Source organism: Acipenser ruthenus, chromosome 12, assembly GCF_902713425.1.
Source record: "Acipenser ruthenus chromosome 12, fAciRut3.2 maternal haplotype, whole genome shotgun sequence".
NCBI classification, from domain to species: Eukaryota; Metazoa; Chordata; class Actinopteri; order Acipenseriformes; family Acipenseridae; genus Acipenser; species Acipenser ruthenus.
The window spans coordinates 41,729,339-41,753,713 of record NC_081200.1 but is presented as its reverse complement, the minus strand read 5'-3'; the positions used below and the strand labels follow the sequence as shown (position 1 = coordinate 41,753,713).

Sequence of the window (24,375 nt, the reverse complement as noted above, 5' to 3'; positions counted from 1 at the left end):
AGTAGCACAAAGTAACTCTTGTATCAATGTAGTTATTAATCTAGTAGCACAAAGTAACACATGCTGCTCTGTGGGATGCCATGCAAATTGACATTAAAATGCACTTCATTTACACACAAGGAAGTGAATCTATAGACAGACAGATAACTAGATAACTGGCTTCTTTTTCCTTAATTTAAGGGAAACAGTACAAGAGAATTTTCTGGCTGCCTGTCATTACCTGAAAGATCACCTCACAGAGACTGAGTTCCCCAACAAGGAGATGGTAAATGTTCTTTAATAACCCTTTCCTGTGCATTTTACATAGCAGTTACTTAGTAAATACATATGTACTTAGTGTAAAGTGCATTGTAACCATGCACAATAACAGCATAACTGTGGAAGTACACATGTATTTATTAAGTAACTAATATGTAAATACACAGGAATTAGAGACACAATGTAAAGTGCTGTGCTCATAACCCTCTGCTAGTCATATAACTGATGTTGTTGTGGATGCATGGTGTTACATTGACAGCACATGTACTGTATGTAGATATATAGTTTTCTGGAGGAACAATGGTTAATGGTGTAAGATGGAGAATGACTCCAGAAAGCATGCAATGAAATCTGAAGCAGTGTGCTCCCCCAATCCCTAGCAGCGTGGCGTGAGGAGATTTCTTGGATGCAGTTCTCATTTTTTCCATGGGCTGTGCAGTAAATCAGCGCTCTCCCCTGCTCTCCAGAGGCAGTGCCTGCGCGTGGTGTACCAGGAGTGGTTCAGAGTCTCCAGTCAGAAAGCCTCCTCGGCCGACAGCGTGGCTGGGTACCTCAGGGAGCTGCAAGCAATGACCCCGGAGCTGATGGGTTTCATTGTGAACCTGGCAGACAGGAATGGAAACACTGCTCTCCATTACAGCGTGTCCCACTCCAACTTCCACATTGTCAAGCTGCTGCTGGGTACAGGTAATGAGGAGACTGCATGGGGGGGTGGCAACTTGAACCTGCCCATTCTAATGAATAGTGGAGCAGTGGAAAATAATCATTGAACAAGAACGCTGCTGGGGCTCCCCTCAGAAAAGCTGAACTTGGTACATTTGCTCTCGCTGTGTCTCTGCCTCTCTCGGTGTTTGCAGTTCTGTGTAAGCAACAGCAAGACGACTTACAAATATTTTTATGGTAAAAAAAAATGATATATATTTATAGTCAATGTATTGTGATGAGCACTGGGGAAAGGAAAAAGGGTTATTGAAATAGAACAGGGTGCCGATACTGAAAAAAACAATTAACTACAAGTAACAAAACAAAACAAATAACCTGATTTGCTTACAACTTGAACCTGACCATTAAAATGCTTACTATAGTAGAGGGAGAAAAAGGTAGTGGTTTTACCATTATAACTCAATACATTTGCACTGTCATTTTGTTTATGATGATTTTACCATGTTTTTAATAATTTATAATGCTTTTACAATAGTTTACTGCACTTTCCTATGCTTTTACTGTAGAACTCTTAGAAGGATAGAGTATATTACAGTATAATTATGTGCACTTCAGTGCAAAACTGTAACATTACATTCCAGTAATTAATGTATTGTTAAGTTTATGCTGATGTTTAGTATTAGGACTAATACTTATGAACATGTATTATCCTTAGACACCATAAATAGTGAAATACTGCTAGCAGTAAAATACACATACTGTACAGCGCACTGTCCACATGGCCTAATCATAAACTGAGTCTGGGAATTATTGAACCCTGAGATCATCTGAAAGCACCGTATTTATTGCATTGCAAGTACTGCACCTAGGGAAACTCATTCAGGATTACAGTGTAATCTGTGTTAGTGCAGTGTAATCTGTGTCAGTGCAGTGTAATCTGTGATCGTGCAGTGTAATCTGTGTTTGTGCAGTGTAAATGCAGTGTAATCTGTGCAGTGTAACACAGTCAGTATCTTTAACCCGGTTCTCATTCAGGGGGGTGCAAAGTGGACCATCAGAACAAGGCTGGCTACACTGCGATCATGCTGGCTTCACTCACAGCCACAGAGTCCCAGGAGGAGATGGAGGTGGCCTTGCAGCTTCTGAGACAGGGAGACATCAACACCAGAGCCAGCCAGGTACAGCACAGCACAGTACCTGCACTCCTAATCTACTGGGAGCAGGACTCTGAGACTTGCCATCTATGGTATATATACGCTAAAAGACTACATAACTTGCAGAGAGGTTCTGGGAGTTTTAGTTATCCTGACCGGTAGCAGTAAACGGTGGGCTGTCAGAGTGAGTTTAGGAAACTACCAGCAGCGGATCAGGGCTATGGATTCAGAGAGTGCTTAGTTAGAGCTTAATCCAGGGACTACCAATGAAAATTAGCTTTTTGCTAAATTTGGGTACAATGCATCATATGACATGTTCATTTATGTTAAAAATTATACAATGTCCCTGTCAAAAACAGAATAAATACATAAAATAGTTAAGAGCTTAGTTTTATAAAGTGCTTATTTCTGCTCTATTTCATGGTTCTTTGAGATGGGTTGAATAAACCACCATTTGTTCACCACGAAAACTGTTTCCGTAGCTGTGCACGATCCTGGGTACACAGTAGTTTACTGCTTTTACCATGGGGGCTGTTGTAAGGATGCGAGGCCCGAGCGAGGTGGAGATGGTAATGAGCTCTCCCTGCGTGCACCTGCAGGCTGGTCAGACGGCTCTGATGTTGGCGGTCAGTCACGGCCGGACGGACATGGTGAGGTCCCTGCTGGCGTGCGAGGCTGACGTCAACATCCAGGACGATGACGGCTCCACGGCGCTCATGTGTGCCTGCGAGCACGGCCACACGGAGATCGTGCGGCTGCTGCTGGCCCAGCCAGGCTGCAGAGCACAGCTCGCCGACAACGTGAGTATAGAGAATGAGAGCAGCGAGCGGGCATCCCCGGGGGAAAGCAAACTGAGGAACTAAATAACATTGTGGTACCCCGAAATACAGGGGGTTTGACCAGCAACGTTCCTTTCAATCATAACCCAGTCAGTAGTGTGCGGTGCCACTGTGCACCCAGAGTAATACAATCAGCTTGCTGTGTATTCCAGTAAAAGCAAGTTCTTTCTGCATAGCGCTGCCAGGATGAGTCACGGGTTACAGCCTCGTCCGCAGTTTGGTTTCTGTGCTCCCTAAGGAGTGATTCACGTGGCAGTGGACCAGCCGTGGATTTGTTCAAGCCTTCCACTTCCGCTCTGCACGCTTTTCCTTTTGATGAACAAAAATCGAAGCCCCAATCATGTTTCTGACACCTGGGATCTAAGTAACAGCGACACACTTATAATCAACTTTAAAACAAGCATGTCAGCGACATTGATCTCCCCAGACACTGCTGTAAATTACATCCAGACCAAGGTTAACCATACACGCTTCTCTAGATACATGGAAAAACATACAGAGAGAGACAGACAGCTCTCACTCTGTGTACCCCAAGATTCAGTTTATCAGACAGACAGCCTCCATGTTCCCTGAGAATATGAGACACACATACACAATAACTTGTGCTCAAGACAGCTCTCAGCAAGAGGCAGGGATAAGGAAGTCTCTTTAGGGTATTTCTGTCTGATAATTCAGTGGAGCCCAGAATCTATTTAATGCAGCCTGCTTCATTTTTTAAATCTCCCTCCTGGTTAACCCCAGTTATAGGAAGCGGCTGGGGCCTCACGTTGAGACAGAAGGATACAATTACCATTATAAGTTGCGCATTCATCGGTCAGTATAAATTACATCAATCCCTGCAGATACAAGCTTTGCAGAACTACTCATAGCAGTGCAGCACATGCTCTAGTTGCATCTTTTAGATTGTCAGGAAGTGAATTTCAAATCGGCTGGAGTGCTTTGTGCAGATTCCACTTCTGTTTGTGCTGTACATCTGATTCAGCACACATATCATAGCTTCTCTAATCTGAAAACAGCCACAAGCTGCACAGAGCTTGTACACACAGTACAGCACAGCTAACAACACTGAACTGCTGACGACACACTCATTAATCACAACTTTTTAAAACCATGAGGATGAAACACACACTGTCATGAGAATGGAACGAAACACACACTGTCATGAGAATGGAATGGATCAAGGGAGGCGACTCAGCCACTGTAAGCTATCTGTGCAGAATTATTGAACTCTCTACAGCGCTGTCCACAGGCGCTGGCACACCCTGTGGTTAGAGATTCTCAATTAATCATTTCAATGTCTCAATACGCTGTTAATGAAATACTCAATCATTTCACTTTGAGTGTCCCGTTACCCAGTTCATTAAACGCTTAATTGAAACACTTCATTACCTGACAGTTACATGCATTTCAATGACATTACCACTCATTTCAACCTGTTGTATATCTCTCTCTCTATATATTTTTATTTGCATTGTCCAGCAGTGGTGTGTGACAAGCCCCCTCTGCAGGTCACTGCCTGTAAGTCCTGCAATATCTAAGCATCTCTGTCTAGTGTAATACAAGATAAGGAAGCCTTGCACCTGTCCTTTATGAAAAATGTTGCAGGTTACCATAACATACTAACCCCAGCAGTGATGTTCTTTAGCTTTATAACTTCTGAGTGGGAGGTCCTGATTGTGTGGAAGCAAATCCTAATCAGATTAAACCCAGTCAGGGGGAATGGTATAAAAAAAACAAAAAAACAACAACCTTACCAAAGATCATACTCGACTCAGCCTTCACAAACCTGATTCCAGTTACTTTATCAAATCTGCTCATTGATTCTCTTATCGCAAGCCAGATATGTGTGTGTTCTCTGAGCTCCCTCTTCACTGTGCTGTGGGTGTTCTCTCAGCTCCCTCTTCACTGTGCTGTGTGTGTTCTCTGAGCTCCCTCTTCACTGTGCTGTGTGTGTTCTCTGAGCTCCCTCTTCACTGTGCTGTGTGTGTTCTCTCAGCTCCCTCTTGACTGTGCTGTGTGTGTTCTCTCAGCTCCCTCTTCACTGTGCTGTGTGTGTTCTCTCGGCTCCCTCTTCACTGTGCTGTGTGTGTTCTCTCGGCTCCCTCTTCACTGTGCTGTGTGTGTTCTCTCAGCTCCCTCTTCACTGTGCTGTGTGTTCTCTCAGCTCCCTCTTGACTGTGCTGTGTGTGTTCTCTGAGCTCCCTCTTCACTGTGCTGTGTGTGTTCTCTCAGCTCCCTCTTCACTGTGCTGTGTGTGTTCTCTGAGCTCCCTCTTGACTGTGCTGTGTGTGTTCTCTCAGCTCCCTCTTCACTGTGCTGTGTGTGTTCTCTGAGCTCCCTCTTCACTGTGCTGTGTGTGTTCTCTCAGCTCCCTCTTCACTGTGCTGTGTGTTCTCTCAGCTCCCTCTTCACTGTGCTGTGTGTGTTCTCTCAGCTCCCTCTTCACTGTGCTGTGTGTGTTCTCTGAGCTCCCTCTTCACTGTGCTGTTTGTTCTCTGAGCTCCCTCTTCACTGTGCTGTGGGTGTTCTCTCAGCTCCCTCTTCACTGTGCTGTGTGTGTTCTCTGAGCTCCCTCTTCACTGTGCTGTGTGTTCTCTCAGCTCCCTCTTGACTGTGCTGTGTGTGTTCTCTCAGCTCCCTCTTCACTGTGCTGTGTGTGTTCTCTGAGCTCCCTCTTCACTGTGCTGTGTGTGTTCTCTCAGCTCCCTCTTCACTGTGCTGTGTGTTCTCTCAGCTCCCTCTTCACTGTGCTGTGTGTGTTCTCTCAGCTCCCTCTTCACTGTGCTGTGTGTTCTCTCAGCTCCCTCTTCACTGTGCTGTGTGTTCTCTGAGCTCCCTCTTCACTGTGCTGTGGGTGTTCTCTCAGCTCCCTCTTCACTGTGTTGTGTGTGTTCTCTGAGCTCCCTCTTCACTGTGCTGTGTGTTCTCTCAGCTCCCTCTTGACTGTGCTGTGTGTGTTCTCTCAGCTCCCTCTTCACTGTGCTGTGTGTGTTCTCTCAGCTCCCTCTTCACTGTGCTGTGTGTGTTCTCTCAGCTCCCTCTTCACTGTGCTGTGTGTGTTCTCTGAGCTCCCTCTTCACTGTGCTGTGTGTTCTCTCAGCTCCCTCTTCACTGTGCTGTGTGTGTTCTCTCAGCTCCCTCTTCACTGTGCTGTGTGTGTTCTCTCAGCTCCCTCTTCACTGTGCTGTGTGTGTTCTCTCAGCTCCCTCTTGACTGTGCTGTGTGTGTTCTCTCAGCTCCCTCTTGACTGTGCTGTGTGTGTTCTCTCAGCTCCCTCTTCACTGTGCTGTGTGTGTTCTCTCAGCTCCCTCTTCACTGTGCTGTGTGTGTTCTCTCAGCTCCCTCTTCACTGTGCTGTGTGTGTTCTCTGAGCTCCCTCTTCACTGTGCTGTGTGTGTTCTCTCAGCTCCCTCTTCACTGTGCTGTGTGTGTTCTCTCAGCTCCCTCTTCACTGTGCTGTGTGTGTTCTCTCAGCTCCCTCTTCACTGTGCTGTGTGTGTTCTCTCAGCTCCCTCTTCACTGTGCTGTGTGTGTTCTCTCAGCTCCCTCTTCACTGTGCTGTGTGTGTTCTCTGAGCTCCCTCTTCACTGTGCTGTGTGTGTTCTCTCAGCTCCCTCTTCACTGTGCTGTGTGTGTTCTCTCAGCTCCCTCTTCACTGTGCTGTGTGTGTTCTCTCAGCTCCCTCTTCACTGTGCTGTGTATGTTCTCTCTTTAGGATGGGAACACCGCTTTGTCTATTGCACTGGAGGCCTCCCTCTCAGAGATTGCTGACCTTCTCTATACCCACGCAGGCCAGAGGGACTCTCCGGCTCCATAGCAACTCCATCCAAAGCCTTTCTCTTATTCTGAGCTGCACAGCTACACAGGGCCTACTCAGCAGAGCCATACAGCTCCCACGATCGCCTCTAAACAGGACTTCAGAGCAGCGTCTGGATTGAAGGAGCTGCTTCCAATATTTACTATGTCCTTAGCATTGTGCTAATGCCCCTCGTACATGGATTAGAAACACGTGAGGGACACGCAGCATGGCTGGCTATGAGGTGGGGCCGTCTTGTTCCTGTGTGTTGCAAGCGCGCTGCTCTTTGCCATGTTTGTGGAACAGCGCTGTTTCTCTGTGTAATCGAGACCAACCCATACCTGCTGTGTGTGAAGATGATGGGCTGATTACACAGTGACTTGGGAGCAAGAAATGTGTTTGACTTACACGGAAATAAATACATTTTAATAAAATAGCACAGACTTTGATGAATTTTGTTTCTTTTTGACAATTAACGTCACGCACAGACATTCTAGTTGTTTTGGAGGTTACACTCTTCTTTGTTATATTTTTATTAAAATGCCCGAGTCCTGTACTTCTCGTATTCCAGCTCTGCACGTTGCTTCACCTGGTGTTCATGACACTGAGAACTATACCCCTTCGACACTGACACACAGCAGAGCCGTGAGGACCCAGAAGGGTGCTGCTCCACTGGCACACAGCCAAGCCCCGAGGACCCAGACGCTTCACCTGGCTGTGCACGCAGCGTGTGCCCTTTGTTAACATCCTTGCAAAGAGAATCCTGCTCATACTGTACAAATGCAATGCAGCCATTCAATCACCAAGCCTGCGAAGGACTCGCTGTTAACAGATACTACTCGGCTCTGTCTCCCAGTGCAGGGGTGATGGACGATCTGCAGAGCAACAATGCTGAACAGCGCGGCACTCCCCACAGCAGTGCTGTGAGAAGCACAGTGAGTGAGAGCAGAGTAATGAGCTATACTGGGAGGATGCAGGACTTTATTTAATCATTTATTTATCCTGGGAAGGAGCTGTGCTATTATGAGCAATCCACAAGGCGACCCCACATTTACCCTTCCTGACAAAGCCAGTCACTCATTACTTTTTTGGCTCGGAAATATCCAGTTTTGTATTTCTGTTTCTGTCTTGTTTGATTGATGTGCTTCTTATTTTTGTTTTGATTTTATAGGATGTTATTTCTCGCTGTCCTCTCTTCCCAGGACTCCCTTGTAAATGAGATGTACATCCAAGGTTCCATCCTGATTAAATCAATACATTCAAATTTGAATTTGATGAGTAAACTCTTGTTTTTAACTGGAGCTCAGCACTTGTGCATTGGTAGCGAGGCTGCAGTACAGGGATAAAGTTATCATAAATAATTAAACAGGGAATAGGCTGATGAAACAGATTGCAAATCGCTTTGTTTCGGCATTATTTGCCCAGAGGTACAAAACACCAATAGGCCGGTAATGACAATAAAGATAGACCATAATTGTGTTACTGCTATATTTGTATTCAGTTTGTGCATGCATTCATCAAGAGTTTAATATGTGTAAGCTGTGCAGAAAGAAAGCTATTCAATAAGCACGCGTGTAAATTGTGATACAATTATATGAATCTTATTCATGTGCTAGTCATGTCAATAATTTGTGCAGAACATTTCACATTTACATTGGAACTGCGTTCCTGCTCTTTGTCCTGTTAATGGTATTATCAGTTGCAGAGTTTACTGACGCATTGCCACCCCAGCTCCTGTGCATGGTATTAAGATATCTTACCTGGATTCAGTGCATTCCACCAGCATCACAATGAGGCCTTCAGATCCCAGCATTGTTATTGTACAATGATGATGCGCTGAGAGTTCCATTGAGAAGCATTCCAACAGAAGGCTGATGAAGAAAGTAACCCTACAATTCACACGTCGAGGAGCAGAGAACAGCGCTGGCATACATTAAACAGAGAGGGGGTACTACAAGACTGAGGGATGCTGGGAACTTCACCAGATTATAGGTCCAAGACATTAGAATAGAAAAACAGAAATTTTTAGTTGCATATTAATGTTGGTTTATATAAATTTCATGTAATGTATGTGTTTGTTTATGTAGGCTTTGTTACCCTGTCACTGCACAGTGGAGTGGAGTTGTTGTGTTTTTCAGTTGTTATAATTGCTAGTCAGTCTTATCCTATTTAAGAAAACAGAAACAAACGTAAGAAAATAATTACCATTGTGAGAAACTCAGAAAAGGAGATATCTAGTGTGTATCGCGTTCTTGGGTCTGGAGTTAGGTATATTCTTTTATAAAGATCCTGACACTACACAAAAAGATCCTGACAGATGCTCGGATATACTGTGAAAAGTGTTGAAATCAAGGGAAGTAATGTTAAAACTTTACAATGCATTAGTAAGACCTCATCTAGAATATTGTGTCCAGTTCTGGTCACCTCGCTACAAAAATGACATTGCTGCTCTACAAAGAGTGCAAAGAAGAGCGACCAGAATTATCCCGGGTTTAAAAGGCATGTCGTATGCAGACAGGATAAAAGAATTGAATCTATTCAGTCTTGAACAAAGACTACGCGGTGATCTGATTCAAGCATTCAAAATGTTGACCCAGGGGACTTTTTGGACCTGAAAATTAAAACAGACCCCGGTGCTCTAACTCGTTTGGGCTTTCTGTAAAGTGCAACTCAAAATAGAACACAAACAGCACCCTGCCCAGTGCTGCTGAAAGCTTCAAGCGAGACTGACAAGGAAATCAATGGATACATGGTAGCAATGAGCTCATTAGGGTCACCCAGGACTCCAAGAGCACTTCTTTCCTTTTATATGTAAAGGAGGCCGTATGTCTTCTGTGGTTTATTGACTGAGATTACCGATGGGCCAGTGAGACTAGCTCCTAATTAAATGCAATGTTTTACTCTCACACGGATCGTGTTTCTGGGTTTGGTGACAGTGGCTCCAGTGCAGCTCAGGGGCCCAGGTTGTCCTGCACATCACTAGCACAGCTTCTGGAAAGAACGCTAAAGCTGGCTTTTTGTCAGAGAATGTAGGAGCATCTTTTTTTAAAATAATGCAGGCGAATAAATTCACAGCCATCAATTTTCAAATCTTGTTATTACTGAGTTCAATAGTCATAGTCTACAGACTTGTTTTCTTTTTTTTACTATGGAGACTAACTGAAAAAAAAGATATATATATATATATATATATATATATATATAATGTATGAACAGTTCATTTTATAGAAAGATGAGCAAGTCAATTTTGGTATATAGTTCTGTATATGATTTCCTATGTAAGTACAGCAGTTGCTACATATTAAACCTCCCCCTCCCTAAAATACACATGAAATACACACGAAAACATACAAGGCACCAATAACTTAAACTCAAATAACAAACAAAGAAAGACAGTGGAGTACAACAAACGCAACACTATTAAATAATAACAACAAAACAAATCAAAAACGAAACAGATACAAAACACTTTGGCTGATAACTAATTTGTGTTACAATCAAGTAGTACAAAAACTAAAAACTGCACTGCTGTTGCATACAAACATATTCTATTCTCGGTTTTTTTTTTTTTTTGCAGTATTTTATAGTTGTTTTTTTTACAGAAATGTTTATCAAAATGTTTGTAATATGAAAGAGTATTTACATATCATTATCATTTAAAAAAATCACCCTTCCCCCAAGACTTTTTACACAGTGCAGAAGGCATTTCAAAGTTTGTGCAACAAACAGCATAGAAAATGGAACGGTCTCTGATATGGCTGCATTATGAACCGAGTCCACACTAATAACCAGCAAGTGTGTTAGAAATTCCCCAAGTCCGCACACACAGGTAACAGAAAGGGACTGCGACTCTGTCACGTACCAAGAATGACAGCCAGTGTGGAACAAAGGCATTGCTCAGTGCAGAGTGCCAGTTAATTCATAGGGCTGCAGGGCAAGTACTTTCCTAGTATGCTGATCTACTGCTTTTATGAATGAATTGAAAATAATAAAAAGATTCTGTCATCACTGGCTTCACACGTTAGGATAGCTGTTGTACATGCCACCCTGCAAGCTGCTATCCCACATGTAAATGATCACAGGTCATCTCCTCTCCAAGCTGCCTGGGGTTGACTGCCCTTCGCTTTTCAGGGTGAAATGTGTTTGTTATAAACACTCTTGAACTCTCATCCGCCCCTATGGGTGAGATTCTCAAAGCATTAAATAAACCTACAACCTCAAAACATTAAACACAAGCTGGAACTATAAGAAATGAAGTATAAAACGCTTGTCTTGTCTTGAAGGCTTACCATGCAGAGAAGCATCAAATGTGTTGTTTTATATATTTTAAATCTGCCAAAGCTGGCAATTTCTGAAGGATTTGGAGCGCTCTGCTTATTTCCTGCTAAGGAATCCCATCCAGTCTTGCAGTAAGCATGAGCCTCCTAGTGGTGTGCTTCATATTAGCCTGTAGCACTCAGTGTTATCCATTGCCATTTACAGCAACTGTAAATCCAGGTGGAGAGCTGGCAAAATAATTAAGAAACCTCAATTAAGTGACTTTCCCCTGCTTGATTCAGCTGTGGAGAGGGAAGAGACCCCACTCACACAGCAGTACAAACCCACTGAGGCTCTGGGTTCTAAGAGACCCCACTCACACAGCAGTACAAACACACTGAGGCTCTGGGTTCTAAGAGACCCCACTCACACGGCAGTACAAACACACTGAGGCTCTGGGTTCTAAGAGACCCCACTCACACAGCAGTACAAACACACTGAGGCTCTGGGTTCTAAGAGACCCCACTCACACAGCAGTACAAACACACTGAGGCTCTGGGTTCTAAGAGACCCCACTCACACAGCAGTACAAACACACTGAGGCTCTGGGTTCTAAGAGACCCCACTCACACGGCAGTACAAACACACTGAGGCTCTGGGTTCTAAGAGACCCCACTCACACAGCAGTACAAACCCACTGAGGCTCTGGGTTCTAAGAGACCCCACTCACACAGCAGTACAAACACACTGAGGCTCTGGGTTCTAAGAGACCCCACTCACACAGCAGTACAAACACACTGAGGCTCTGGGTTCTAAGAGACCCCACCCACACAGCAGTACAAACCCACTAAGGCTCTGGGTTCTAAGATGTCGCTAAAGCCTTGCCGTTGTAAGGCAGTTTGCGGACAGACAGGGGACGGGCTCTCTTGCAATCCCAGCCCCCTGTGTGGATCATTCATGCATGTGTTACATGGCATCACTACCACCTCAATGGCTATGCTGCCCCAGCGCTTTGACATAGTGGAGATGAATGTTTATGGTAAAGGGCACAGAGTCTACCCCCTGCAGCTCACTAACCTGGCACTACCCATTATCCACAGGGCTTTTCTTTACCAGTTCCAACAGCACAATTTTAAATCTCAAACCATCTTTACAACTGCCCCTTCCTAGCTACCCCTCCCAACCCTCTTTGCCACTCTCCCTTTTTGCCTGCCAGTGGTCAAATCGTTGCCTTTTCAGTGCAACGCTATCCACAAAGTGTAAGAAAAAAACTACAAATATGAAACAGTGAACCATTAAGCAGTATTAACGAGTATACTAGTCCAGTCCAGTCCAGTCTGTGGGGGATTGAATCTCTCTATCCACACTAACATGATGGGCAATGAGGTTAGTCATCATTAACAGGTTGCCTCAGTACTGTAAAAGGGCAGTAGTAGTACAACAAGTAAAACTTGTAGATCACAAAAAGGATTTGCATTTATGTAACAAAAAAAAAAAGCTCCCCCAGCCCTCCGCTTTCTCAGCACCTCGAACCTGCAGCCGCTGCTCTCCTGGCTTGGCTCGCAGTCGCTGTGGACGACGGGCAGGTGTTCCCCTCATGGCAATCCATCATCCTCCAGACTCAGAGCCACGCGCTGCAGAGAGCCGATAGAAACACATTAACAGAACAGCTCTGAGATCTGCACTGCGCTTTCTAAACATTTCATAATGTAATAATCCGGGCTCTGCAAATCCTATTACAGCTGCAAATTCATTCAGCCCTGGGTAGTGGTGGCTTGCCTTGTTGGTTTTATAATGGATGAGGGGGTGACGAAAATAGAGTAAACAGAACTGCAGGGGGTTCCCTTTGTTCTGAAGTACAGTGGCATTTTCTTCCCTAGTTTTTAATCATCCAGCCCAACTGGCATTGACATTCCACTTGCAGTGCAGTTCAGTGATCTGAGTGCCCTACTCTAGCAGCGCGACGCTGAGCACAGAGGCCTCTGCATAGCGAGGCTCTGCACCTCATCTTTGGTCCCAGGGGACTGAGCCGAGATGCAGGTTCAGAATGATTAGTCTGGGGCAGTCCTGTGCTAATGAATGGGATATTCTTTGGCCCTTGTTCATTTTGGTCCTTTATCTCAAAGGAGCAGCAGGCTTAATAAAGCTGTTAATAATACACAGTACATTTTGAGAAAGGAATTTTATCCATTTTTTTTTCTTTTTTTAAATTTCAGACATTTCTTTTTTTTTTTATATATATATTCTAAAATTACCATAAACAATAAGTTATAAAAACCAAAAATGTTCTTCTAATGGTACATAATTATAGGGAACAACAGTCAAATCCCTATTTCCAATTAAATCTGTTCAAACCCTGTGGTTAAGAAGTAACTATAGACTTGTATAAAACAACACACACAAAGATTCAAAGAAAATCTTTTCTTAGCAGAACACTCAAATTTTCTCCTCCTGATTAAAAAACAAACCGTGGTTGTCTTTTAAAATGTGTTCAGTGTTTTTAACCACAGTGAAGACTCCGGCTCACTCTGAGCGCCTGCATGACTGTCCCCCTGTGAGCTGCGGTGAAAAGCCGAGGCGTTTTGTCTGACTAAGCACCGGGGAGAGCTCCCTGTGTGGAATGGCAATGAGCCGCGTTGTCTGGGAACGCAGTGGCAGGGGTCCTGGCACTCACAGTTGGGTAGACGTGGCCGATCTGCTCCGTCCTCCCGATGTGGATCTCCTCCTCCTCCTCCTCCTCCTCCGTGGTCTTCCGGTACACGGGATTGTCGAAGTTCATGCTCTTTGTGTTCTTCCTCCTCCAGTTCCTCCAGATCAGATAGCCTCCCGTGCACATCACCCCGACCAGCACTGCCGCGGCAGAGACAACAATCAGCTGAATGCATGGATACCCTCATCTCTCCCTACACCCCCAATCGACCTCTCCGCTCCACCTGCACTAGAAGACTGGCTCTACCTCCTTTACGCTCCCCTGCCTCCAGAACCCGCTCCTTCTCCACCCTCGCCTCGCAGTGGTGGAATGACCTTCCTACAGATGTCAGGACTGCCCAGTCCCTGACCACATTCCGGCACCTCCTCAAGACTCACCTCTTCAGAAAGCACCTGTAGAACTCCTCTGTTTTTCCCCTGGGACACTTATCACCCTTCCTTAAATGCGCTTTACTTACTCTTATCTGCCCCCTATTTTACTGCATTTAATCCTGTACTTTAGAGTACTGTAATCTGCCAAGTGTTATTTAATCTGTAGTATTCTGTATTTAATTATATCCCGATGTAACTATCACTGATCTGCTGTATTATTGAATCGTATTTTGTCACGCTTGTACTTCCTTGAACCAAAGTCATTGTATTTATCTTGCTCTTAATTGTATTATTACTTGGACTGTGATTCTTGAAATGTATTTGTTTACGACTGTAAATCGCCCTGGATTAGGGCGTCTGCTAAGAAATAAAGACACACATTACAGCCAAATTTACCTCCTTCCTTTTTTGCAAAGAAGCACCAAGAAACAGCTCTTCTGTCTCTGCCTGTCTGTGTTACAATCATCAAGAAACAGCTCTACTGTCTCTGCCTGGACCTTGCTTTTCTATTGTAGAAAGATGCGGTTCAGAAAGGCCCAGGCTGCAATATTCTATTGGTACAAACCTATAGGAATGATGATGCCAATCACTGCCACTGTGACACTGCTTCCAAGAAGATGCTGCTCACTCCCAGCTGAAACAGAAAGAAACACATCACAGGATCCCTGCATGCAGATCTGTGTTTATTACCATCACATCACAGGATCCCTGCATGCAGATCTGTTTTTATTACCATCACATCACATGATCCCTGCAAGCAGATCTGTGTTTATTACCATCACATCACAGGATCCCTGCATGTTTATTACCATCACATCACAGGATCCCTGCATGTTTATTACCATCACATCACATCACAGGATCCTTGCAAGCAGATAGTTATTTATTACTATCACAGCAGACAGAACTTGCTAGCCATTCCCCTCTTCACACAGAAATGTGTGCTGCACTGCACCTGCCTTGGTGCTGTGCTGTGCTGTGCTGCACCTGCCATGGTGCTGTGCTGTGCTGTGCTGTGCTGCACCTGCCTTGGTGCTGTGCTGCACCTGCCTTGGTGCTGTGCTGTGCTGTGCTGTGCTGCACCTGCCTTGGTGCTGTGCTGTGCTGTGCTACACCTGCCTTGGTGCTGTGCTGTGCTGCACCTGCCTTGGTGCTGTGCTGTGCTGTGCTGCACCTGCCTTGGTGCTGTGCTGTGCTGTGCTGTGCTGCACCTGCCTTGGTGCTGTGCTGTGCTGTGCTGCACCTGCCTTGGTGCTGTGCTGTGCTGCACCTGCCTTGGTGCTGTGCTGTGCTGTGCTGCACCTGCCTTGGTGCTGTGCTGTGCTGTGCTGTGCAGAGCCAGTGCACAAGTAAAAGCGAGGGAAACTGCAACGTACCGGAGCAGTGCAAAGGTAGCCAAAGTAAACCAAGTTTTAGCGATTTGTTTTATTGCACGAATACAGTATGGCACTGGTAATGGTAATAGTATTTTGCTGATAATTTGTAGTCTGCTGTTGTATTTGGGTAGCCCTTTACATGAAGTGCTTCAAATGACTGTATTTACATTGTAGTTACTTAGTAAATACAAGTGTACTTGTACATAATTACAATGTTTCTATACGTAGTTACAATGTACTTAATGTGTACATTGTTTTGCACGCTATAACCCTAACCCTTTTCTGATACAATTGTGTATTTACGTTTATCAAAGGTTTACACATGAAGTACATTGTACCTATGCATAATAACAGTGTAACTATGTAACTACTATGTAAATATCAGCAGGATCTGAGACCGATTACACAGCCTTCAGATCACTTCAGAGCAGTTACCAACAGGATCTGAGACCAATTACACAGCCTCCAGATCACTTAGAGGAGTTATCAGCAGGATCTGAGACCAATTACACAGCCTCCAGATTACTTAGAGGAGTTATCAGCAGGATCTGTTTTCTGTTACACAGCCTCCAGATACCTATTTTTATGATTGGAGCCTTGCAGCCTCCCGACTACTTTTAATAAAACTAGTCTTATAAATATTGATGTACTTTAGTTTCTTGATTAGAAGTCTATGATATCACCTGGGGCCACACTAACTCAACCAGGCTTGCAAAGTTTGGTTTGCAAGGCCACGTCTGAAACGAACAAGCTGCTGCTGCTGCTGCTTGTTGCTGTTTTTCTTTTCTAATGTAAAGTAATTATTTTGATTAGACTACATTTTATTGAACCCCCTCTATAGGCCTCACAACTCTAAAAATAATGAATGTGATGAATGCCATGACAGTGCTGGTTATCCGAGATGATAAGGTGGTTACTTTATCTGATTTCCTGTACATCACAATCAACCTTTTAATCCATCTGTGTGTCCTTTATTTCAGTGGTGTGGTTTTCCTGTGCATTAGTGCTCACAGAGCCTCAGAGACCAGATGTGTGACACTGTAAATGACATGCATTATCAGAATACAACATAACTGTTTGAAACAGAAAACGGGACTTCTGGATGCATGGGTGTAATACAATTGTCTTCTTTCTCGCTCTTCATTTGCCACGCAACGATACTGGCAGCTTGCTTGCTGTCCCGCATGGCCAAGGAGCTCCATGCAGCTTGTCTCGAATCCTCCTCTCCATCACTGCTTTGCTCTCACTGGGCTGTGCTCTCCCGCATCCTCACTTAAGAGATGCCGTACAGCTACAGCTTCTTTGCATCTTCCTTTTCATATTGCAATAGTGGCAAAAACATCACATAAAGCTTAAAGCTGTGTGTGTTTCTATGTGTGTGCGTGTAAGATGTCTGATAACTCAGCTGTTGCAGCCCTTGTATTTAAAACGAAAGCATCCTAAATGCTGCAGCTAATCACTTATACCAGTTTACTGTGGTCGAGTAAGATGGGAATCGCAAAGACATTGCAAAGTGTGGTAAAGCATGCTGAAGCATTGCAAAAACCAGCACGGTAAAGCACAGACGATTTATAGTCTAAGCATCTGCAAAATTACCCTGATAAACTTGTATTTCAATGAGTTCTAAACTATTGATCAGCCGTTTGAATTTTCTGTTCCAAAAACACAAAAGAATTTCCCCAGTTGAAAATAACATTGTTGCTGCCAGATGGTGGGGAGCTGCTGTTCAGTCCAGCTTATTAACTGTGCACATCAGCTTGCTGGTTCAGAGTAACCCTGACAAATGGCCATTAGCAGCCGAAATACCCACCGGGGAGGCTGCAGGTGTTGTGTAACTTGCACTCTTGTTAAAGCAGAACACCAGCACTCTGGCTCCTGACTACAGCAGGATGAAGAGGGAGCAGTGGACAGTACATTTGCAAAATGTAAGTCCAAAGTATCCGCTATGTTTTACACAAAAAGGGTACATTTTCATCAGGGACGACACACACAACAGGTCTTACACTGATGTGACAGATTGCTGTTCTCTCTCAGCTGGTTCGCCGGAGGCAGGGTGGTGCTCTCGCTGAGCTCCTCTGGGACTGTAGCAGGAGGCTGGGAGGGGGCGGCAGGGTGGCTCACAGCTGTGCTGGTTGTTGGGAGGGCTGTAGCTGGGATGGTCGCTGGTTTGGTAGTGCTGGAGGTGGTTGTAGTGGTCGTGGTTTTTGTGGTGGTGGTTTTTGTTTTTGTTTTCTGCCACACTGTTGGGACACCTATGGAGTAAATCATGAATATTTAACACTGTTCTCCAAGAACAAATCTCCTAATCCTCTCCCATTATTGTGTGCAGCAATGTCAGTTAACCCTTTCATGCACGGCCACCTCATATGAGGACGGATACACTGAAACTCTTCTAGTCTTATATATGGGGACTTATGGAAGTCGCAAATGCATCACGACCTCATATGAGAATGCCATTTATTTTTCCCCATATAAAGCAATGGAAAAAACATTTTCAACGAAAAAAATAATTGTGTCCAAAACTCCTTTTTTTCAGCTATTTGTAATATTTCATGCATGAAAGAGTTGTAAAGTAAACCAAAAAAAAATTAGTGCATATTTTCTTCTTAATAATGAATGTAACTGATACAAAAAAAAAATCAGGATGCACATGCCACACAGAAAATAAGTCTAAAAAAACCAAAACAAATGAAAAAGTATAAAATAGGAAAGCGGGACACTGTCGAAGTGTGCAACTGATACAAAGCTGGACAGCGGACAGAAGACAGCAACACCAGTCAAGGTCCTTACCATTCCCGTATTTTAATAGCACCCGCAGAACAGAGCAGGAGTGCATTGCTTTAATAAGCATCTGTGCTCCCCCCTCATCAGCAGAATTGACTGCCACTTCTTTAGAAAGCGGTAGCTGGGGGTCAGACCGCCTGACAAACTGAATTTCTGAACAGCGTACAGACGATTGCTTTCAAAATCATCCAAAACATACAGTTCTTGCTGATCTTTTAGTGAGGACAGACCTTTTGCAGGGTTGTCCAGAGGGCAGTAAATTCACGCTGTTCAGACCATCTGAACTAACCCACATAATTCAAAGCCAGCTATCACAAGTGCAGGTGTGAATAGAGCAGCGGTACAGACAGGGATTTCAATTTTATAGCAAACTATCGACCCGAGTCTTTCCCTTTGTTTAGACAGACAAATCAATTAAATGCATGATGCTGTCAACTCAAAAACACAAAACAAGCAGTAGAAAGAGGCATGTGTAGATATGGCAGACCGCTGGCTTAAGAATAGTAGCAGGGAGTCCAACATGCTGCTTGTTGGCATGAACGAATGCATAGTGATACTGAGCGCTTTAAAAACACACTCTTACCAGTCTGGCAGTGTCTCATGTCAGGGTGCAGCTCCATGCCATCTGCACAGGCGCACGTGTATTTAGGGGAGTGCTCGGAGATCTGGGGGGCAGGGAGACACAGGTACTCACAACCACCGTTCGGTACAGAGCCCACGTTGCAGCTGTCCGGAGCTGCAAAGGAAGACAACAAAATCAGCTTCCCTTTCCCTCGCCTCCAAATGCCAGGGCAGTGGCAAACAGAACTTAAATAACATGATCAGTGTGTCAAATTCTTTATGTGATATGTCAAGTGATCAAAATGGGCATGATCAAAAAAAATGCTATGGCATTATTTACTGTGGTGGCAAAGAAGATTCTTCTAAGGCACTGGATAAATTCTCCCCCCTCCTACTTACCTACTTAGAGAGCGTTATGCAGAAGTATTAGATTCAATTCATTTTGAAAGCACTCCTGAGAATGTATTTATTTTCTCCAAATGTATGTTAATGTCATGTTTTATGCTGTATGTGTTTTCCCTGTACATTTCATGAATTGACATGATGATTATTGAATGACATCTGAAATTAATTTTAAAAAATGTTACTAAGAAAAAATGATGAGTGCCAGTAGCAATTTCCTGACATTGGTGCAGCACAGAGTGGGCTGTATCAGGGCTGCTAAACTAGCTGACAGACATCATCAGGACCAGGCCAGTCACAGAGGGGTTAATCAGTGCAGTGGTACCCAGACCCCGCAGTCTCCATACCACTGCTGCTTCATAGAGAACACAGGGACCAACACTGGCACAGGGCAGGGTGGCTGCTCCCAGTCTCTGATACCAGAATACATTTCCTTATTAAGATAATGATGATAACTCTTGCCAGACCCCAAGAAGAGGTCTCCACCAGGCAATGCTGGTACAGGGCCAAGAGGTTTAAAAAGCAGACTTCAAGCTGAATTCTGATATTTTACTGAGCCTAATAAAACAGTTTGAGATGGTGCACATTTCAAATCGGTGGCACTGGTGCAGAAAGACAGGCCGGACTTTTCAGCGACCGGCCAGCTGAGAGAATTTGAATATTGAGCTAAAGATTTAAAAATCAGTGTAACCCTAATTCGAAAGAATAGGAGTACAGTTTTACACCGGACCGTCTTTCTGCACCAGCTAAAGAGCGTGGCCTGTCTTTCTGAACCTATGCCCAATTGGTTATTTTTTTGAGGTCCTGGCTGCAGACTCTTACCTTTGGGCTGTGTGAGCTCGTGAAACACAACGATATCGTGCGGGTTGTTCAGATGTTCTGCCAGGGTGGAAACATTGTGTCCGGTGAGCCTGCTGGCGCTGTAAATGGCTTCGTTTTCAAGGTCTGTCCAATAAACCCTGTCCTGCAAGAAGAAACAGAACTGTGAAACAGTAACCAGGACAGGCAAGATGATTTCCTCCGATAAAATAGTAAGCGGGCTGTGGCAGACGGAAATGAAGGCTCCGATATTAAAGGGAGGCACGCCTCACCCAGAGAGACACTGCATATCAAACCACAATCTATGCCAGATCCTTTCAACAAGAATTTAGCCCAAAGACTTCTCGTCAAAACACTTTTGTCTAAATGTGTTACTTTAACATGTTTATCGGTTTCTTTTTAGCACTAATAATTAAACAGTGGGGTGAAAATGCAACACGTGTTAACAGCAGCGACAGTACAGGGTGTAATTGTACCCTTTTTTCATGCAGGCTATCGCTATCATGGAGAGAACATTGACGATATATAGTCAATGACACTGACTGCCAATGCTGAACCAACCTGACTTCCTACCTGAAATCTGTTACGCGTTCCTGACCACCAAGGGGTTTAAATCTAATTTCAGTCCTGGCTGCCATTCAATAACTGGCTATATCCCATCTGACGATATGCTGCCACTGGTCCTGATTGATCTTTCATTACCTCGAACACTGTCAGGGCGAATGGGTGGGCCAGGTGGTGTGGAGATGAAAGCAGGTCCTTCCTGCTGCCCCCGCTGAAGTCCACGCTGGAGATCAGGTGCAGCTTGGAGTCCACCCAGTAGACACGCTTGTTCAGCAAATCTGAAACAGAAAACCTCTGCTGAGCAAGGGAACTCATAATGAGCAATCACTTTCACTAGTCATATCACAGCACTGAACTCATAATGAGCAATCGCTTTCACTGGTCATATCACAGCGCTGAACTCATAATGAGCAATCACTTTCACTGGTCATATCACAGCACTGAACTCATAATGAGCAATCGCTTTCACTGGTCATATCACAGCGGTGAACTCATAATGAGCAATCACTTTCACTGGTCATATCACAGCACTGAACTCATAATGAGCAATCGCTTTCACTGGTCATATCACAGCACTGAACTCATAATGAGCAATCACTTTCACTGGTCATATCACAGCACTGAACTCATAATGAGCAATCACTTTCACTGGTCATATCACAGCGGTGAACTCATAATGAGCAATCGCTTTCACTGGTCATATCACAGCACTGAACTCATAATGAGCAATCGCTTTCACTGGTCATATCACAGCACTGAACTCATAATGAGCAATCGCTTTCACTGGTCATATCACAGCACTGAACTCATAATGAGCAATCGCTTTCACTGGTCATATCACAGCACTGAACTCATAATGAGCAATCACTTTCACTGGTCATATCACAGCACTGAACTCATAATGAGCAATCACTTTCACTGGTCATATCACAGCACTTTTATTTGCTTTAAAAGCTGCAGAGATTTGTACACATTACCACGGACGTGGTTATTTCCCAGTTAACAGCACTTAAAATACAAATTGTTTCTATTGTAAACCATTACTTTGTAGACAATGACCCTTGAAAGAAGTTCACTCCAACAAACCAACTGACAGCTTTTCATTACCTTAAACAAGCTGACTATTTAATACAAATCTCTTCTACTGGTGTCCAAAGATGCTGCAATGAGGGAATGTTTTTTAGATTCTGGTTCTATTACAGAACCTACCAACACACCAAGCACCAGAGTGCATGGTGACACAGTATATATTAGGGACTAGGATTCTGATTGGTTAGAAAGGATCTAGTGGTTAAAATACAATCCAGGAGGGTATGTGGGTAACACAAAAAGTGAAACAAATCCCCAAGCAGATGAAGATGAGATTGTGTTTGGGCACCTATGTGGCATTGTCAGCAGACACCCACAACCCCCTTCCACAAGTCCTTACCCAGTGCGATGCCGTTGGGCCACTCTATATTGTGGGAGACCAGGACCTGCCTGTCCACTCCGTTCAGCCCAGCCTTCTCGATCTTGGCTGGGTTCCCCCAGTCTGACCAGTACATGAACCTGCGAAATCAAAACCGCCAGCAGGTTACCAGTGTGCACTGCAAACACAGGCCAGGAATCACTACTTTACATTACAGTGGGTTGGAATGCCTGAAAATCACCAACGGAACACAAACACATTTCAGCAAGGACTTTGTGTTTGTTTTTTCATAATTAATGAATGAATTAATAATAAGAAAGCTCTGAGCCATATAAAAACAGACTAGAACAGCTTCATTAATTGAAAGCTTTATTTGATTCTGAAAGAACTTTATATTTCTCATGACTTTAAGCTTTGCTTTATGAAATTAGTCCTGAAAGCATGTCCATTACAATAAGCGTTTCTTCATTTTAATCAACTTGCGTCAATTCTATACAACCTTAAGGCTACAAAAGGGCAGCAGTGTGGAGTAGTGGTTAGGGCTCTGGACTCGTGGGTCGTGGGTTCAATCCCAGGTGGGGGACACTGCTGCTGTACCCTTGAGCAAGGTACTTTACCTAGATTGCTCCAGGAAAAACCCAACTGTAAAAATGGGTAATTTTATGTAAAAATAATGTGTAAAAAATAATGTAATTCTATGTAAAAATAATGTGGTATCTTGTAACAATTGTACGCCCTGGATAAGGGCGTCAGCTAAAAAAAAAAAAAAAGCAGTCCTTGTACCAAACTCTTGTGCTTGTACCAAACATTACCCACTGAATCGGTACACCTGTGCACTGCAGGCAGTGACCCCACTACTGTACCAACTGTGCAGCTACAAAGTGACTCCACTACAGTACCGATGGTGCAACTACAAAAGTATGTCGGCATCTGGACTGTGGTTATAATTAGTCCCGGCTCTAATGAGCACGTACAGAATACCAGCCATGGTTAGCAAATACCTGTGAGCTGCTGTGCTCCAGCTGCTTCCTAATGAAACCCTGTTTCCATCCCTGTGCTCTACCTCAAGCACTGGGCTCACACCTACCCCTGCTTGGGGTCCACTGCTATTGCCCGCGGCTCTCCGAGCTCACTAGTGATCAGCGTCCTTCTCTTCATCCCGTCAGCAGTGGCCACAGAGATGCTCTTGTTCCCCGAGTCGGTCCAGTAAATGTTCTTGTGGACCCAGTCCATGGCCAGGCCCTCGGGGGAGTGCAGGTAGCTGTCAATGAGGGTCACTTGCTGGGATGCGTCGCTGGCTTTGTTGATGTAGGCGCTGGAATGGCAAAGTCAGAGAGCGTGAGAAACAGACACTGCACATTGCCACGTTGCATCCTTTGGTCTGTGGAGGGGAAGCGTCCACTGCATGCCACACCTCCAGAAACATCTCTATAGAAAGCAATATAGTATGTAGGGATAGGAACACGACAGCGATCTCATAGCAGTTTGATCCGTTCCATGTTTTATTAAGCGCTTGAATGGTCACAATATATAGGGAACAAGTTCGGGTGTGTCTAATGAAGATCAAAGTAAAACCAGGAACGACTCAGGACCTGGGTGTGAGGTCTGACTGAAAGATGCACAGTCACAATAATATTTTAAAAAGGCATTGATGTGCCAGTAAATGTCTTATGCATTTACTAGCATACTAATATTTCATAATTATAGCTTTGTTTGGTGATTTATGAAGTGTATGTATGCTGATATAAAAAAATATGCCTTATTCATCCCATTCCGGGGCAGAAAGTACATTAGACCTTTTTTTGGGGGGTGAACTTTTTGTCAAAAGTATGAGGGCCAGCACCTCTGCTCTAATTTAAGTTATTATTAGTGCTGGACGATCCACTGAGATCCCTATTTTTAGGGAGGCTGTGTCCCAGTTTTAAAGAGGCTGGGAAGAGAAGAAAAACATGCAGGAAAGTGGAACACTGCAAGCCAGCACCACACAGCAAGCATGTCCGAGTGGGGCTGTGACACTACTTACAGCACGCAACCAATGAGGAAATTGACTTGTTATTGCTTGCATCTAGCCTACGTTAAGTGCGGTTTTAACCTTGAATAAAAGGGCATTCACTCACTTCAATTCTCTCCCTGGGAATTCTGCCTTCTAAATGAATACATACAAATCTTTCACTGTGAAAAATATGTGTTTAGCTTTCAGTTTGGGTTTAGATGTGAAGTAAAAACAAAAACAGACTAAGATACAGTGCATGAATTGCATGAGTTACTCTCCAATAGTTGTGACCTTTGCAGCTGTTAGTCTTCCTCTGCCGGCTGATCTGAGAGTATAAAAAGAAGCAGTGCTGTATTAGACACAGACTGGTGGCACAATGAGAGCGGAGAAAACGTGCCCCGCTGGATCTGGAGAAAACGT

The 24,375-nt window shown here is 44.2% G+C and overlaps 2 protein-coding genes across 7 annotated transcripts in view; one reads left to right on the top strand and one right to left on the bottom strand.

Annotated features, from left to right (window-relative positions):
- LOC117417356 (KN motif and ankyrin repeat domain-containing protein 4-like) overlaps nt 1-8,326 on the top strand; it is a 34,755-nt gene extending 26,429 nt beyond the window's left edge. For 5 of the 6 annotated variants that reach the window (XM_059035192.1, XM_034029454.3, XM_059035191.1 and 2 more), the window contains 5 exons: nt 181-265; nt 726-945; nt 1,957-2,099; nt 2,675-2,875; nt 6,630-8,325. In XM_059035192.1, coding sequence (XP_058891175.1) covers nt 181-265; nt 726-945; nt 1,957-2,099; nt 2,675-2,875; nt 6,630-6,731 — 751 coding nt within the window. In that variant the 3' untranslated portion in view covers nt 6,732-8,325. Of the gene's footprint in view, nt 1-180; nt 266-725; nt 946-1,956; nt 2,100-2,674; nt 2,876-6,629 lie in introns of all 6 variants that reach the window. The other variant, XM_059035195.1, reaches the window with a different exon arrangement.
- A 3,158-nt stretch (nt 8,327-11,484) lies between these two features.
- The window catches only part of LOC117417398 (low-density lipoprotein receptor-related protein 8-like), a 66,937-nt gene continuing 54,046 nt past the window's right edge, over nt 11,485-24,375 (bottom strand). Inside the window, exons 11-19 of the mRNA XM_059035196.1 lie at nt 23,050-23,277; nt 21,984-22,102; nt 20,693-20,832; nt 19,994-20,135; nt 18,792-18,944; nt 17,428-17,676; nt 14,614-14,682; nt 13,642-13,817; nt 11,485-12,601 (exon numbers count right to left, since the gene is read on the bottom strand). Of these exons, the coding sequence (XP_058891179.1) occupies nt 12,563-12,601; nt 13,642-13,817; nt 14,614-14,682; nt 17,428-17,676; nt 18,792-18,944; nt 19,994-20,135; nt 20,693-20,832; nt 21,984-22,102; nt 23,050-23,277 (1,315 nt within the window). The 3' untranslated portion in view covers nt 11,485-12,562. The remainder of the gene's footprint in view (nt 12,602-13,641; nt 13,818-14,613; nt 14,683-17,427; nt 17,677-18,791; nt 18,945-19,993; nt 20,136-20,692; nt 20,833-21,983; nt 22,103-23,049; nt 23,278-24,375) is intronic.